Source organism: Brachyhypopomus gauderio, chromosome 4, assembly GCF_052324685.1.
Source record: "Brachyhypopomus gauderio isolate BG-103 chromosome 4, BGAUD_0.2, whole genome shotgun sequence".
In the NCBI taxonomy this organism is placed as follows: Eukaryota; Metazoa; Chordata; class Actinopteri; order Gymnotiformes; family Hypopomidae; genus Brachyhypopomus; species Brachyhypopomus gauderio.
Window position 1 is genome coordinate 9271741 of NC_135214.1, and position 13587 is coordinate 9285327.

General features: G+C 39.3%; 1 protein-coding gene across 1 annotated transcript; it reads right to left on the reverse strand.

The window, feature by feature from the left end:
• Positions 1–398: 398 nt before the first annotated feature.
• Positions 399–13297, reverse strand: lcp1 (lymphocyte cytosolic protein 1 (L-plastin)). Its single transcript, XM_077002027.1, has 16 exons — positions 13172–13297; positions 10348–10441; positions 9711–9874; positions 9377–9500; positions 9012–9144; positions 8736–8817; positions 8379–8544; positions 8055–8197; positions 7481–7576; positions 7035–7230; positions 6220–6298; positions 5999–6113; positions 5756–5889; positions 5431–5551; positions 5140–5264; positions 399–1731 (listed from the first exon to the last, which is right to left on the reverse strand). Exons 2-16 carry the CDS (start codon positions 10412–10414, stop codon positions 1599–1601), a joined length of 1878 nt encoding a protein of 625 aa, XP_076858142.1. The 5' UTR covers positions 10415–10441; positions 13172–13297; the 3' UTR covers positions 399–1598.
• Positions 13298–13587: the final 290 nt, after the last annotated feature.

Here is a 13587-nt window from a genome sequence, read left to right on the forward strand (position 1 = left end):
GCTATTTAGAACATAACATTATTAAAGAATGTCAAACATCCAGGCCACTAGGTGTCAGTATAGTGACTTTCATGACACATACTATTTGAAAAAAATAATTTTGTGTAAAGGGGAAATATGGGAAATTTAATGAAGCATCATGCGATACAATTGCGATACAATACAATACAAAGGGCAGTCATGGCCTGGTGGTCAGGGAACTGGTTTTGTGACCGGAGGGTCGTGGGTTCGATCCCCAGACCTGAGGCCATGACTGAGGTGCCCCTGAGCAAGGCCCTTAACCCTCAATGGCTCACTTGTATTAAAATGAGATTTAAAAAAATGTAAGTCGCTCTGGATAAGGGCGTCTGCCAAATGCCATAAATGTAAATGTAAACAATTGAAAGCAGAGGAATGCACCATGTTCAACAGTATATATTTATCAGGGTGACATTACATACTTCCTGGGCACCAAACTTACAACTTTGGTGTCACTAGCACCATGATCTCTACTTGCATATTAAACCTGATGAGTAATAGTATCAGTTAAATCAGCTGTAGATCAGTAGAGAAATCATGGAGTTGTGCTAGATTCTGCACCCCCTTGGCTGGTGTCACTACTATAGTTGGTGCCAGGTTGAACAATCAAGTACACATTTTTTTATTTTAAATGAATTCTAAGCTATAATAAACCTTTGGGAAGTACTGAATTTTTGTTTGTTTTGTTGCTGCATCAGAAATTAAGGAGCTCTTCAATCTCACAGCTCCTTTGTGAGGCAAACTGGAAGAAGAATTACTGCAAATCACAATCCCCTCACTTTGTTGAAACTGCTACAGAGCTGGACATGGCCAAATTTTGAAGAATAGAAAATTTTAGACCAATGTGAAATATTGTACATAATGTGCTATAGGCACTATGGGCTTGTATTGTAATAGCAAACATATATTTAAATAAATGTAATTACTAAAAGTTTTTGTGGGTTTGGAGAAAAAAAAGCTTAACATAATAAGAAAGAATGTATAACCTAACCAAAAATTAAACACTACTAAGGATAACATTAGAGCTGAATATCCAGTACTCATGCAGTCAATAGTGCAAAACACTGATCATACAGGATGGAGTAGGCAACCTTGAAATAATATGATTAGAACATAACTGTAATACCTGAGATTATGTTTAAGACAAAAAGTCATTACTAATTGACACAGTATTGTCAATTAAAAGCACACACTAGTTTTAGTAGAAAACTATTAAAATATTTTTATTTGTTTTTTCATCTCTCCATGTCTGCTTTATGGTGTCTGCTTTAGTCAAAATTGCAAGATTTAATACTGCAGAATGCTGGCTATTTTTATTCTTTCACAATATCTACTGTCACTCTATCATGTAAGTTCATATACCATCAGAAAAAGCTAATATTAGAGATTCCTGAGGGAGAAGGAAAAGTGTGTGACAATGTAGACTAGAACACAGTCCATTCTAGTCCTGGTCTGATGTTTTTGCTAATTAACTGATTGAATGAGTGAAAAAAAGAAAGCAAAATGGGAGGGAGCAGAAACAGGATGGTTGCTGGTTTCCTGGTTCGGCCTCTGTGAGAAGAACATGTCCTTCCTCACAGCTACACTCTCTTCATGCCTCGGGCCATGAGGCAGGCAAAGACGGTCATCACCATTTTGGGCTTGATCTCCACCAGATCTTCAGGGAGAGCATAGACACGGGCTCCAATCTTCCTTGCCATGGAGATGGCATACCTAAGACCAAACACCACAAATTTGTTTGTTAGCTTTGGCAGTCATGTCTTCCTTATTGTTAGCTAACAAAATGAAAGTAGTACCCTACTGAGAAACACAACAAAAAATCTAGCTATTGAAAACAGTTGTATATTAATTTAGTTTTCAGTTATACAACTCAATATTTGGTGCTTAACAATATATCTCATACTAATATACACTATGAGTCAAATGTTTGGACACAGCAGACTGAATTTATGTTCTTTATATTCTTAAAGGCATTTTTAGTTAATGGTTTATGCTTAAATTAGCTTCTAAAACAAATATAAATAGTTGATGTCGGTGGTCTATATATGCTTTTCCCCCAAAACAATGTATACAGTTTATAATTAAAATAACAATAATAATAATGAAATTGTAAATTAATTTAAAACTAATACATTTTGCCCCTCATCCTACAAGTGCTCAGCATACATGAGTCTCAGGGTATCATAGTAATTAAGTTGCCAATTGCGATTTACACCGTAATCTGAATTTGTTCTCTGCGTCTAACCAATTTAAGCACACATGCTCAGGGGTGGGTTTCCCGATAACGAACAATCTTAGAAAGTTACGAACAACTTTAAGAACGACGTAACTTTAAGAACGCCAAATTTACGAGTGTTTCCCAAAAGCCTTCGTAGTCTCCAAATTTACGAACGAGGTCTAAGTAGTTCTTAGTTGACTCCGCCTCTGCAGCTGCACTGGAAAATCTCCGCTAGTCGAAAACCGAACCACCGATTTACATAATTTTTTTCATAATTACGCCGCAAAAGCATCATTGGCAAAATGACAATCATAAAAACTAACAACTAATAAGTGTTGACATTTCAAGTATAAGGAAAAAATGAGTAGAACATATTATTACCTTATTTGCAATTCTGACCGATCATAGGCTTTTATCAAGGCTATAAATAGGGCACACAATTAACCTTTCACACGTTATTCAAAACCATGGCAAACAAGCAGAGAAAATGAAACTTTCTGTCGAGTGAACTGAGCCAAAAACAAAAGTATAGCCTACTGTTTTCAATAGCTCGAGGAAGTTAATCAAATTCCAAAACAAAAAACAAAAAAAAAACTGTAGTCAAGTCAAAAATAAGGGGGCAGGACCAGTGATGTCAGTAACGCGTTACTTAGTAACACGTTACTCTAATCTTACCACTTTTTTCGGTAACGAGTAATATAACGCGCTACTATTTCCAGTCCCGTAATCAGATTAAAGTTACTTATCCAAATAACTGTGCGTTACTATTTTTATTTTCCCTAGTAAAAAAATATATTTTTGCTTTCTTCTTGGCTCAGTTCTACTTGTGTCTGACCGTAGCGCTCGACTCCGCACGCTGCGCGCGACCCTGTGAAAGCGCTAGCACGTTTTACAAGTCATTTTTTGCAGTGTCCTCCCGTAACGACATGTGGTAGTATAAAGAAACACCCCTCAAAAACAGGGGAAGGAACATTTACCTGAAGAATTTTAATGTTGCTTTGTATTCCACGTTTGAAAAGTGCTGGAATTTTGACTAACGTCGCCTACTTTAAAATGCTTGAAATTGTAATGGCATTTCGTTTCACAAGCTGTCTGACTGAACAGTTCGCTTGTATTACGTTTACAAATAAATTTACAAATAATACCGCGCAGCTACACAAACGTAATGTCAGGAGATACTGTAGCGACTACTACTCCTCACGGTGAGTCTTGCCCTTTAAGTGACACTGGGGGGAGCGGGGCCTGCGCGCGCCAGGGTTGCGATATCAATATAGTTTCCCTCCTCTGGATTTTTGGATTAAGCAGTTTCTGCCTCGGTTACCGAACCTGCTTCAATACATTGTTACTGTTAAAAATGCACTTCCAATAAAGTGAGTATTGGAAAAAATTATTTTGCTGCTGAATGTAACTATTAAAGTAACTTGTAATCTAACGTAGTTACTTTTAAAATCAAGTAATCAGTAACTAAGTTACTTTTAAAAGGAGTAATCTGTAATCAGTAATCGGATTACTTTCTCAAGGTAACTTAGCCATCACTGGGCAGGACTCAGAAAGGAGAGGGCTAGTGGAGGTCAAATGTCCACAAGTGCCTTCACTGATGAGGAGGAGAAGGCACTGGGGATACTGGGCCCCACAGCTACTGAAGGGACACCAGGGGATTTGATACAAGCTTCAGAATGGATACCCACTGTCATCTAGTATGTATATATATATATTTTATACTATATATATATATATATCTTTTTGCTGCATGGCGAAGCAATGCTGAAGCAATGTCAGCTTTGCTTAGTTCGTGGGCATCACCAACAGTCTGCAGAACAGTCTGTGGCATAAAATCGGAGGGCGGTCAGTAACTGCGTCGTGGAGCTAAGGGCAAAATTCTGTATTCAGGCGAACTACATGGCTTCGTGGATTACGTCGTCTTCTTAAATTATGTCTTCTATTCAAAGCCAGTACTCTGAAGAGCTGCCATCACACAAGCACAATTGCTAGCCTTAATCCAAGTTACTTATATGTGCTACCGATTAATCAATCCATTTTATTGGTTAAGTTAAAACAAGCTTAATAGGCAAACTTGATCCATTTCTTTGCAAAGAATACATTAATTTTGAGTCTGAAACGCTGTTGACTGCACGATGACGAACGGAGAGATTTAATTAAATATTGGGAAGATATAAACTAATGCTAAATAATTCAAAGTAGTACATTTGATTTCTGTTGACACATTGTGGTATATGCGATGTAAATACTTCAAAAGAAAGTAGGCTACTAGGCTAATTATACACATAAACGCAAATGTAGTAATGCCGTGATTAAAACCCACGTGAGTGAAATTAGCGCCTCTATCATTTTTGAAGTAGAACTGCACGAGAGCTTCGAGTTAAGAAGTACTTCGTGAGTTACGAATGGGTCCGGAGATTCTTAACTTACGAACGACTATAAGAACGACGTAAGTTACGAAGAGTTTCTGGAAACACTCGTAAATTTAAGAATATTCGTAAGTACGAGGTTACGAAGTACTTAGAGTTACGAACGTTTCGGGAAACCCACCCCAGAGCAGTGGACAGCCCTACCTCCAGTGCCCAGGGAGCAGGTGGGATTAAGTGCCTTGTTCAAGGGCACTTCAGTCATGGTCTAGCTGGGAATAGAACCTACAACCCTCCGTTCACAAGATCCTCTACCACTAGACCATGGCTGTTAACTTAAATGTTATTTCATTGTAAACGTTACTGTAAACTAGGTGTGTCCAAACTTTTGACTGGTAGGTTATATACATATATATAAGTCTTATGCTGTCTATCTTACTCTAACACTGTGTCCTGGGTTTGAGAATATTAGACATTGTCCAGTTCCTCCCTGATAAAGACTTTGAAAAAGGACCCATGTGGAAAACAGGAACATACTTGGCGTTGTTGAGTTTTTCTTCATCAGTAAGATCGTCTGTCTTGACCAGATCATAGCGGATTGAGCCAGGCTGGATGGCATCAATGAGGTCCAGAACGGGTAAGCTACTGCTTATGGCTCCATCCTGCAGGCCCAGAAGCAGAATCTCTGCCTCAGCTCAGTAAAACTTCAGCTTAAATCTTAACATTATATGATAAATGCAACTTTGCATTATCAAGCAGTTTTGCTCACCAACTGATGTTTTGGTGAGTAAATCTATAACACAGTAGCATGGGACAGAGGTTTGATACCTTAAAACCTGAGATGTTTTTTTTCTCTGCCTGTGTTAGCATTTGATTCACCCATCTAACAATGGTGTCATCATTAACTTTCTCCCCGTCACCAAGGTCCTCCAGGATGTTCAGTGTATACCTGAAGAACCAGACAGACATCACCAGGAAGAAGAGAAGTCAAGCTATTATTACTCATTTAGAAAATAAGTATGCAAAATAACATGAAAAGATGAATCACACTTCAATAATCCAGAGTCACTTCCTTTGGACTGCAAATGATGTATTAATTAAATTTATATTGACCCCTGTTTAGGCATATTCTTCTCCGAGTAAGAGTCTGTACCTCCTCATGAGTTGCCAGAGGAGGGCGAGAGTGAGTGTACGGTTGCCCTCGTTCAGATCCTGGCCAGCGATGCCCACCAGGGAGAATTTAGCCTCCTTCTTCCCCAGCTCCACTGCATAGTTACAATTCTCAAGCTGCCAATCAGAGCATCACAATAATCACCCTGTGTGTGTGAGTGGGGTGTGCATATATACATCAACAAGTGGCAGTAATTTAATATATGTGGATTGTCAATCATTTTACCTTCTTCATTTTGCTGCCCAGTTTGGGATATGGAGGTTTGTTCACTTTGTCCCAGTCTACAGGCACATTAATCTTCTCATAAAGCTGGAAGATGATAAGGGCATCGTCTAGGTCCCTGTAACACACACACACACACACACACACACATGCACGCACACAAAACTTAATCTTCATACTCCCATAATTCATATTATTGGTTGATATGAAGTGTACTTTCTTACACATAGAGATGGTTGACGCGGGGGTTGACCCCGAGAGAGTTCATCCAGTTGCGGAACGTACGCTCCTCCCTGGTCTCACCTGACGAGGAAGAAAAATATATGAAATCACATGGCCAGCACAAAATCTATGACTACCATTCCTATTACCGATTACTTTTCACAAAATCCCACATTTAACAGTTGCACATTTAACATATTTCCCTATTATTATTTGTTATATTAATATATACCAAGAACATCATTATACCTTGAACACCATAACCAAGTTCTCTTTGCCCTTTATCAACTTACTAAATATTTTCTTCAGTTCATTATCTACCTTTTTGTCACTGACCCTGTTTCCAGTTCAGTTTTTCTGATCTAATTTGTTTTTCTTCTGTCAATGTTTTCTAAATTGTGTTTTCTGGGCCTCAGCTATGTATTAAACTACATAAATGATTATTATCTATAAATAAGGCAGTCATGGCCTGGAGGTAGGGAACTGGTCTTGTGACCGGAGGGTTGTGGGTTCGATTCCCAGACCTGAGGCCATGACTGAGGTGCCCTTGAGCAAGGCACCTAACCCCAACTGCTCCCCGGGCCCCGGGCTAGGGCTGCCCACCGCTCTGGACATGTGTGATCCACAGCCCCTTATTAATCACTAGTGTGTGTGTGTGTGTTCTAACTGCACAGATGGGTTAAAAGCAGAGGACAAATTTCGATTGCGGTGAAAAATCACAATTGACAAAATATGGCTCATTCACATTTAATCACTATACTGTACTCAATAACCTTAGTTCAAACCTGAGTTTGGGGAGTAGGATCTGGGATCTTACCCTCAATAGAACTCCAGTCAATATCTTGATTCTCTGGTTTCTTCAGGGCAGGATATTTGTTAAAAAGGTTGGCTACAAAGGCCAGGTTCAGCTTTGGGTTGCCACGGACAACATCAGTTGCCATGACAAACTGCCGGCAGCCAAGGCGATCAGCCTGCTCCAGCATGCTCTCTGCTCGCTTCAGGTCATCGTTCTCCTGCAGAGGTTGGCGGAGAGCAGTAAACATCAGCCAGTCTATGAAGTTCTTTATACTGTTGGAGACTTTAACCAAGGAGATTTAATCAAATCAGGCACTTCTTTGCACGGTAGTAAAAACCTGATTTAGTAAAATCAGGAGCTTTTTTGCAGGGTTGGCCTGATAAACCCTTATCATAATATATCAGTCAGCACTGCATGGTCCAGTTATTGCTGGTTCTTATGATTGAGTGTAATGGACATCTACTTACCCTCAGTCCAGACATGTCTATTGCGATGGGTGGGATTCCTTCCTCATCGCCTTTGGGTGCCACCTGGTTCAGGATGTTGTAGTAGGCCCTAGAGTCCTGAAAACAGGAGGAACAAACTGAGCATGTGATTAATGCACTCCAGACAGGGTGCTGAAAAGCTGAAAAGCTAAGCAAATGTATTTGGTTACGTTCTCTAACATGAAGATCGTCATGCTGATTATTCATCAACATGAAGATCTTGATATTAGAGAAAGTAACCAAAGGACAGATGCATTGCCTTTATTTCACCACACACATACACACACATGCACTAAATGCCTTTTAGTCTCTGTATGGATTCCAACTTCTTTGTGAGCTGGGGTCAGAGCACAGGGTCAGCCTTTGTACAACAAGCTGTGAGCCATGATTCAGAGCCACAAACCAGTGATTGTTAGCCAAGGCTAGACTCTCTCTCTCTCCTCTCTCTCTCTCTCTCTCTCTCTCTCTCTCTCTCTCTCTCTATAACTGTATACTGTATATTGTATATATATATATATATGTGTGTGTGTGTGTGTGTGTGTGTGTGTGTGTGTACCTTAATGTCAGAGCTGAAGTTGTTGATCTTGGGGCTACCAGCCTCCTCCAGGTGGTAATTTGCCCATCGTAGCAACAGCTCCTCAGGAGAAAGCTTCATCAGATCCTCCAGACTCTCACCGTCTCTCAGCAAAGCTATAAGGGCTGTACACACAAGAAGTCAAGTTCTGTGATTTCCTGCCTGGCAACAACACTGTGTAAGTTCTCTCTTTGAGTAATTTGTGCAGCAATTAGTGTCAGCTGTGTGAATGAAAATCATAGCAGTGCTTTTTGAGCTTAACCTAGTATGTCCCCTCTGTTCTGAGAGTATGTTTGCTCACTCTACCTTCATTTCTGCTGATCTCAATGTCGGCCAGCAGGCCAATTTTAATTATTTGCCACAGCAAGCCAAGAACCAGATGCTGCCTGCCCTCCTTCAAATCCTCTGCACCGATATTCACCACATGGCAGCCAATGGCTGAGGCAGAGTTTAGAGCCAGATTTAGATTTTCCTAAAAAACACAGCAGAGAATCTACATTTTAAACAAATGTTACAAAAAAATTTAGGTTTCACAGAGGGTCAACCTTTGTTTCTCCTGTATGTATAGGCATATTAATATAGACACAGCAACCTGAAATTGAATCAGAATTCATATAATCGTTCACTAAATTAGATCTGTATATCTTCCTTCAGTGTTGGTACCTGGATGGTGAAAGGGGTGAGTTTTTTCTTATTCATGGTTCTCTCATCAATGGTGTCAGGGACAGACAAGTTGACCATTTTACTGTTAAAAGCAGAAAAATTTGAATTACAAGTGGCAAATGTGTATATATGATTGCTGCAGTACAAGCTGTATAAAGAATAATAATGTGATTTGAGAATGAACATGAAAATGCCTGTGTGTGTGTGTGTGTGTGTGTGTGTGCGTGCGTGTGTGTGTGCGTGTGTGTGCGCCTGCGTCCACATATGAGCATGTACCAGAGGATGATGCCATCCCCCACAGCTGTAAACAGGTCATTGGAGGAGGGGTCCATGGGAAGCAAATGTTTACAGTCTTGATCCTTCTCCAAAGCTTTGTTTATCCAGTTCACAAACGCCACCTTCTCTTCCTCTGCATACATATATGTAATGGTACACACAATGACATGAGGTACTTACTGGACCATTTCTAATTAAATGCTGTCTTTGTATGAAGCACTAACATATCCTAAATATTTCAGTTTAGTAAAGATTAGTACAAAAGTTCATGTGTAGGCAAGGCAGTACATATGTAAGTTTCAGTAGACAAAAAAGGAACTGCATGTGTGTGTGTGTTTGTGTGTGAGCAAGTGTGTTTGTCATACCGGCATAAGAGTGCTGTGTGCCTGACTGCTCTGATGTTCCCGCCACAGCACAAATGCCCTCTTTCTTATTGATGGCCTTTCGGAAGGTTTTTGCTACCTCTGAGCTCTTCAGACCATGGAACACCTGGGGGCATAATGATATGGATGAATTAACACATTTACAGAGATGTGTTTTCTGTTCTCATGGTTTAGTGGATGTGGCCATGTAGTGCTGTTGTTCATTATTCTGTTTCATTATTCTGTACTGTTTCTTATAATGTACATTGATAATTATAGAACTTAACTGTTGTTTATCATGTGTTCTAGGCACAAAATAACTTATTTTTGACCTGACCTTTGCAAACTCGTCAAATGTGATCTTGCCATCCTGGTTTGTATCCATGGTTTTGCTAAGCTCTTCAACAATTTCGCGGACCCTGTATCCTGGTAGTGGGAGGTTGGCCACCTTAAACAATTCATTCAGCTCATTTGAACTGATATACCCATTGGAGTCCACATCTAAAGGGGACAGATCAGAGGTTCATTAGTTAGCACTTGAATAAGCAGAAAACATGTTAGTTAGCTGTGGAACACAGGCTCACAAACTGGTCCTCAGCAAAGATTAGACACTTAACAAAAACTAAACACTTAACACACACACACACACACACACACACACACACACACACACACACACACACACACACACACACACACACACACACACACACACACACACACACGTTCAGGCTCAGAAAATAAAAGTTCTGAGAATTTTCTTCTAGCTAGATTTGCTAATTAACTCAAGCCAGCAAAAGCCACTTTATACTGTGTCTGTGTTAAAAACTTAAAAACTACTCTCTAAGGATATTCATATGGTTTCCAGCAAAACCAACTGAGTGGTGCAAAATTATAGATAGAGCTTTTTTTTTTACTTACACAATTCTTATGGTATCTGTGCATATTTGTGTGAGTATGCATTTGTCTCTTACCAACTTTGTTGAAGGCCTCCCTCAGTTCCTCTATTTCTTCAGAGGAAATTTTTCCAGTGCTGGCCATCTTTGGCTTTAACTAATACAAATTAACCTATAGGCGTGACACAAATCAAACTAGGTATCAAACAGAGGTATACAATAACATGAACTAACAACTAAACATCACAGAAAAACATGTCACATCTTAAACAATTCAAAGCATACTAGGTGTAGACAGAAATGTGGTCTTCCCCAGAATAAAGTGTACTTTAGTCAAAACTGTGCTCTCATACACCCTGTCTTTAAAAAGCTTTTAATTACATCATTAAAGATTCTTTGTTTCAGAGAATGAGTTGGAGTCAATGCATGTGTTTGTGTGTATGTGGAGGGAAGGGGGGTGAGTTCCTGTTATGCAGTGTGCTACATATTCCTAACATACGGTTTTGCTTCATACAACAAGAGACTCAATTCAGATTGCGATCTGATGCCAGTATGTAATAATCAGATTGTGATCTGATGCCAGCATGTAATCATAGGATATCTGATGCCAGCATGTAATCATAGGATGACTGGCTAAGCATAATGTTAAATATTGGCTACATTGCAAAAATATTTCTCAATTACTTCCTGAAGCCAGAATCTGAAAATATGTTCAAAAATGTACTCTGAAGTAGCTGCATGATGAAACCAGATGAAAGTCTGGAGTTATCCTGTCCAACTCAAAGCACAGTGCCAATGTTTTCTTTGTGCTCTCAGTGATTACGTAATGGAAGTTAACTGAACTCCAGTTATTTTTCAAGGATGTGTTGTAATTGCTAGTGTAATTGCCTAATTGTGTGATGCATGAATATATCTGCAATTTGGATATTCAGAAAATGCTATTGGGAGCAGTTATGTTGCGTGACTAGAAACGTCAGTTCTTTTAGAAGATTGTGTCATTGTGGGGAGAAGCATGCTTGAAAACTGGATATGCTTTAGCCCACAGATACCTAGAACATTACACTAGGCACAGAGTGATCCTGGACTAATGGTGCATGTCACATGTCAGTATTACTGATATGTCAATATGGTTTTATTTCTCTAAATGAGCCCCACTGCATGCTTCTTCTCCTTTTAAGGAAAACACCAAACCTTTCTTTTCACATAGCTAAAGAAGAACTGAAAGACATGGTTCTTCTTCTCTGATTTTAAGGGACAAATTGCTTAAAGCCTCTTAAGAACAATTTACCATGTAAGGAATGCACTATTATCTGAGTTTCCAGCCAATTGACTTCAATTGCTCTGAACCCAGAATGCATGTAATGGACAGGATATGTTCAAAGAAGGTGGTTGTTAGCTTATAGTCACACCTTCACACCTCAGTTAGGCCTCAGTAGTGTCTCACCAGTGGGCATGATGGAGTTTTCTCAAAAACATTTTAATTGCATTTAAAAAGAAGAGTATGAAGAGTTACATCATAACATTTGGCTTGACCCCAGCATCCATGCACCCCTCTGCTGTCTTACATTCTTAAACACACAACAGTGGTCATCCAAGTGTACTGAATGTAGAGTTGAAGCACTACATCTCCAGTGATAAAAGACTAGGTTTTGCTATAAGCAGATAATCTCTGAGTCACTCCAGTAGATCTCTAATGGTTCATTTAGATGCCTCTGTAGAAATTGTGATTTTGCATAGCAGCATTCATTTTATATTAAATCCAAATACTGACCATTATATGACATGTGTTTATATATTCGCATTCTTTGATAAAGTATGGAATCTAGGTTAACCAGGATAATTTTCTAACATTATATCCTCTTCCACCACTACCAGACACCTTTAAAATCAGTTCAAGACCTCAAGTTGCCCTCGTTCTTGATAAAATGGAACAAGTGCCTTGACTGCTAAAACTTAGCAGATAAAAACAATCTTCATTCATGGCATGTAGTCATATTCAAATGCCTGCTGACTCCTTCTTGTCTGCCTCGTGCTCTTGACTTATGGCGGAAGTCCCTTACCTCACAGCTATTACAAGATATTTGCAGACCCAGTTTTTGTAGTAACACTGCATTAACACTTTACCCAAGCATAACTTAACCAAAGTGATACAATTTTTAGATTTATTCACTATAGCAGGGTATGAGTAAAAATAGTGACGCAGGCTCTTAAGCAAAGTGGAGTGAGGCTCGCTGTGGTGAAAAGGAGGAGGTGTGATCGTATGGCAAGCTGGGAGGAACATGTTCAGCAACGGCCTGACAAGTCTGGCCTTAGCAAGATACTGCTGGGAGAAGCACAGTGAGAGAGAGCTCCCGGGTGCTACTGCAGAGCTTAACCGCAGCTTCCTGTTCAACTTCAACTGCAAAGCAAAGCTTCAGTTTTACTTCTACACACACAAATCGAGTTTAGTGCTCAGCAATAAATGGTACATAATAAATACAACATGGTAATGATAATGTGCTAAGTTTGATGTGATATTCCAGAACAAAAATCAAGCTATTTGTGATTAGATATGATTACATCATAGACATGATCCAGTAATCCAGTAAGACCATCAAGGGGAACTTGCATCACATTATATAATTATATACATTGTATATGCTGTTAAAAGTGTCAAGAAATGGTTAGATTTAATAGTAAACTCCAGAAACACAGTATCACAGCTATATTTCATCATGTTAAACTCTGATACAATGATTAAGCTTATGCATGCTTATCAGCCACAGAAAAAGATGTCTGGAACAACCACTGTACAGGTTGATTCCACGTGCACACATACATGTGGACACCCATAATCAAATAAACAAAAATTCCTGTCTGTACAAACATACCAACAAATAGATACAGGCACACAATTTCCTACCTGTGAAAAGCGCTCGTGGGGTCTAGTCCTCTCTGTGAATCCCCTGTTTTGCAGCTATGCTGTGACAGCAAGAGATCTATTCAAATGGCAGAGGAAGGAAGTGAGTGCTTGTGCAGTAGAATCAGGAACATAAGTCACTATGGCTTTATATGGCAATCTGCTTCTCAGTCATCGGCTGACATAATGATACTGTCAAAATGCCAGTGTCTTAAGATACTAATTCCAAACTGAGGTGGTAGTACCAAGTAAATCTGATGCTTTTTACCTACAATAAGAATTATGAAGTGAACAGAACACATCAGTGACGATTTAGTGATTAGAGTCTGTAAATCAATAAGAGTTGGGACATTGCATTGTGCACACAAGTGATATGCTCATGTACTTGTCTAATTAATCCTTGTCATGGTAAATGAGGG

Coding starts and splice junctions, on each gene's coding strand:
- lcp1 (XM_077002027.1), bottom strand. CDS start 10,414: ATGGCCAGCACTGGAAAAATTTCCTCTGAAGAAATAGAGGAACTGAGG. Junction 9,145..9,376: donor CACACAGCACTCTTATGCCG/GTATGACAAACA, acceptor ATATGTATGCAG/AGGAAGAGAAGGTGGCGTTT. Junction 8,198..8,378: donor TGAGATCAGCAGAAATGAAG/GTAGAGTGAGCA, acceptor TTGTGTGTACAG/CCCTTATAGCTTTGCTGAGA.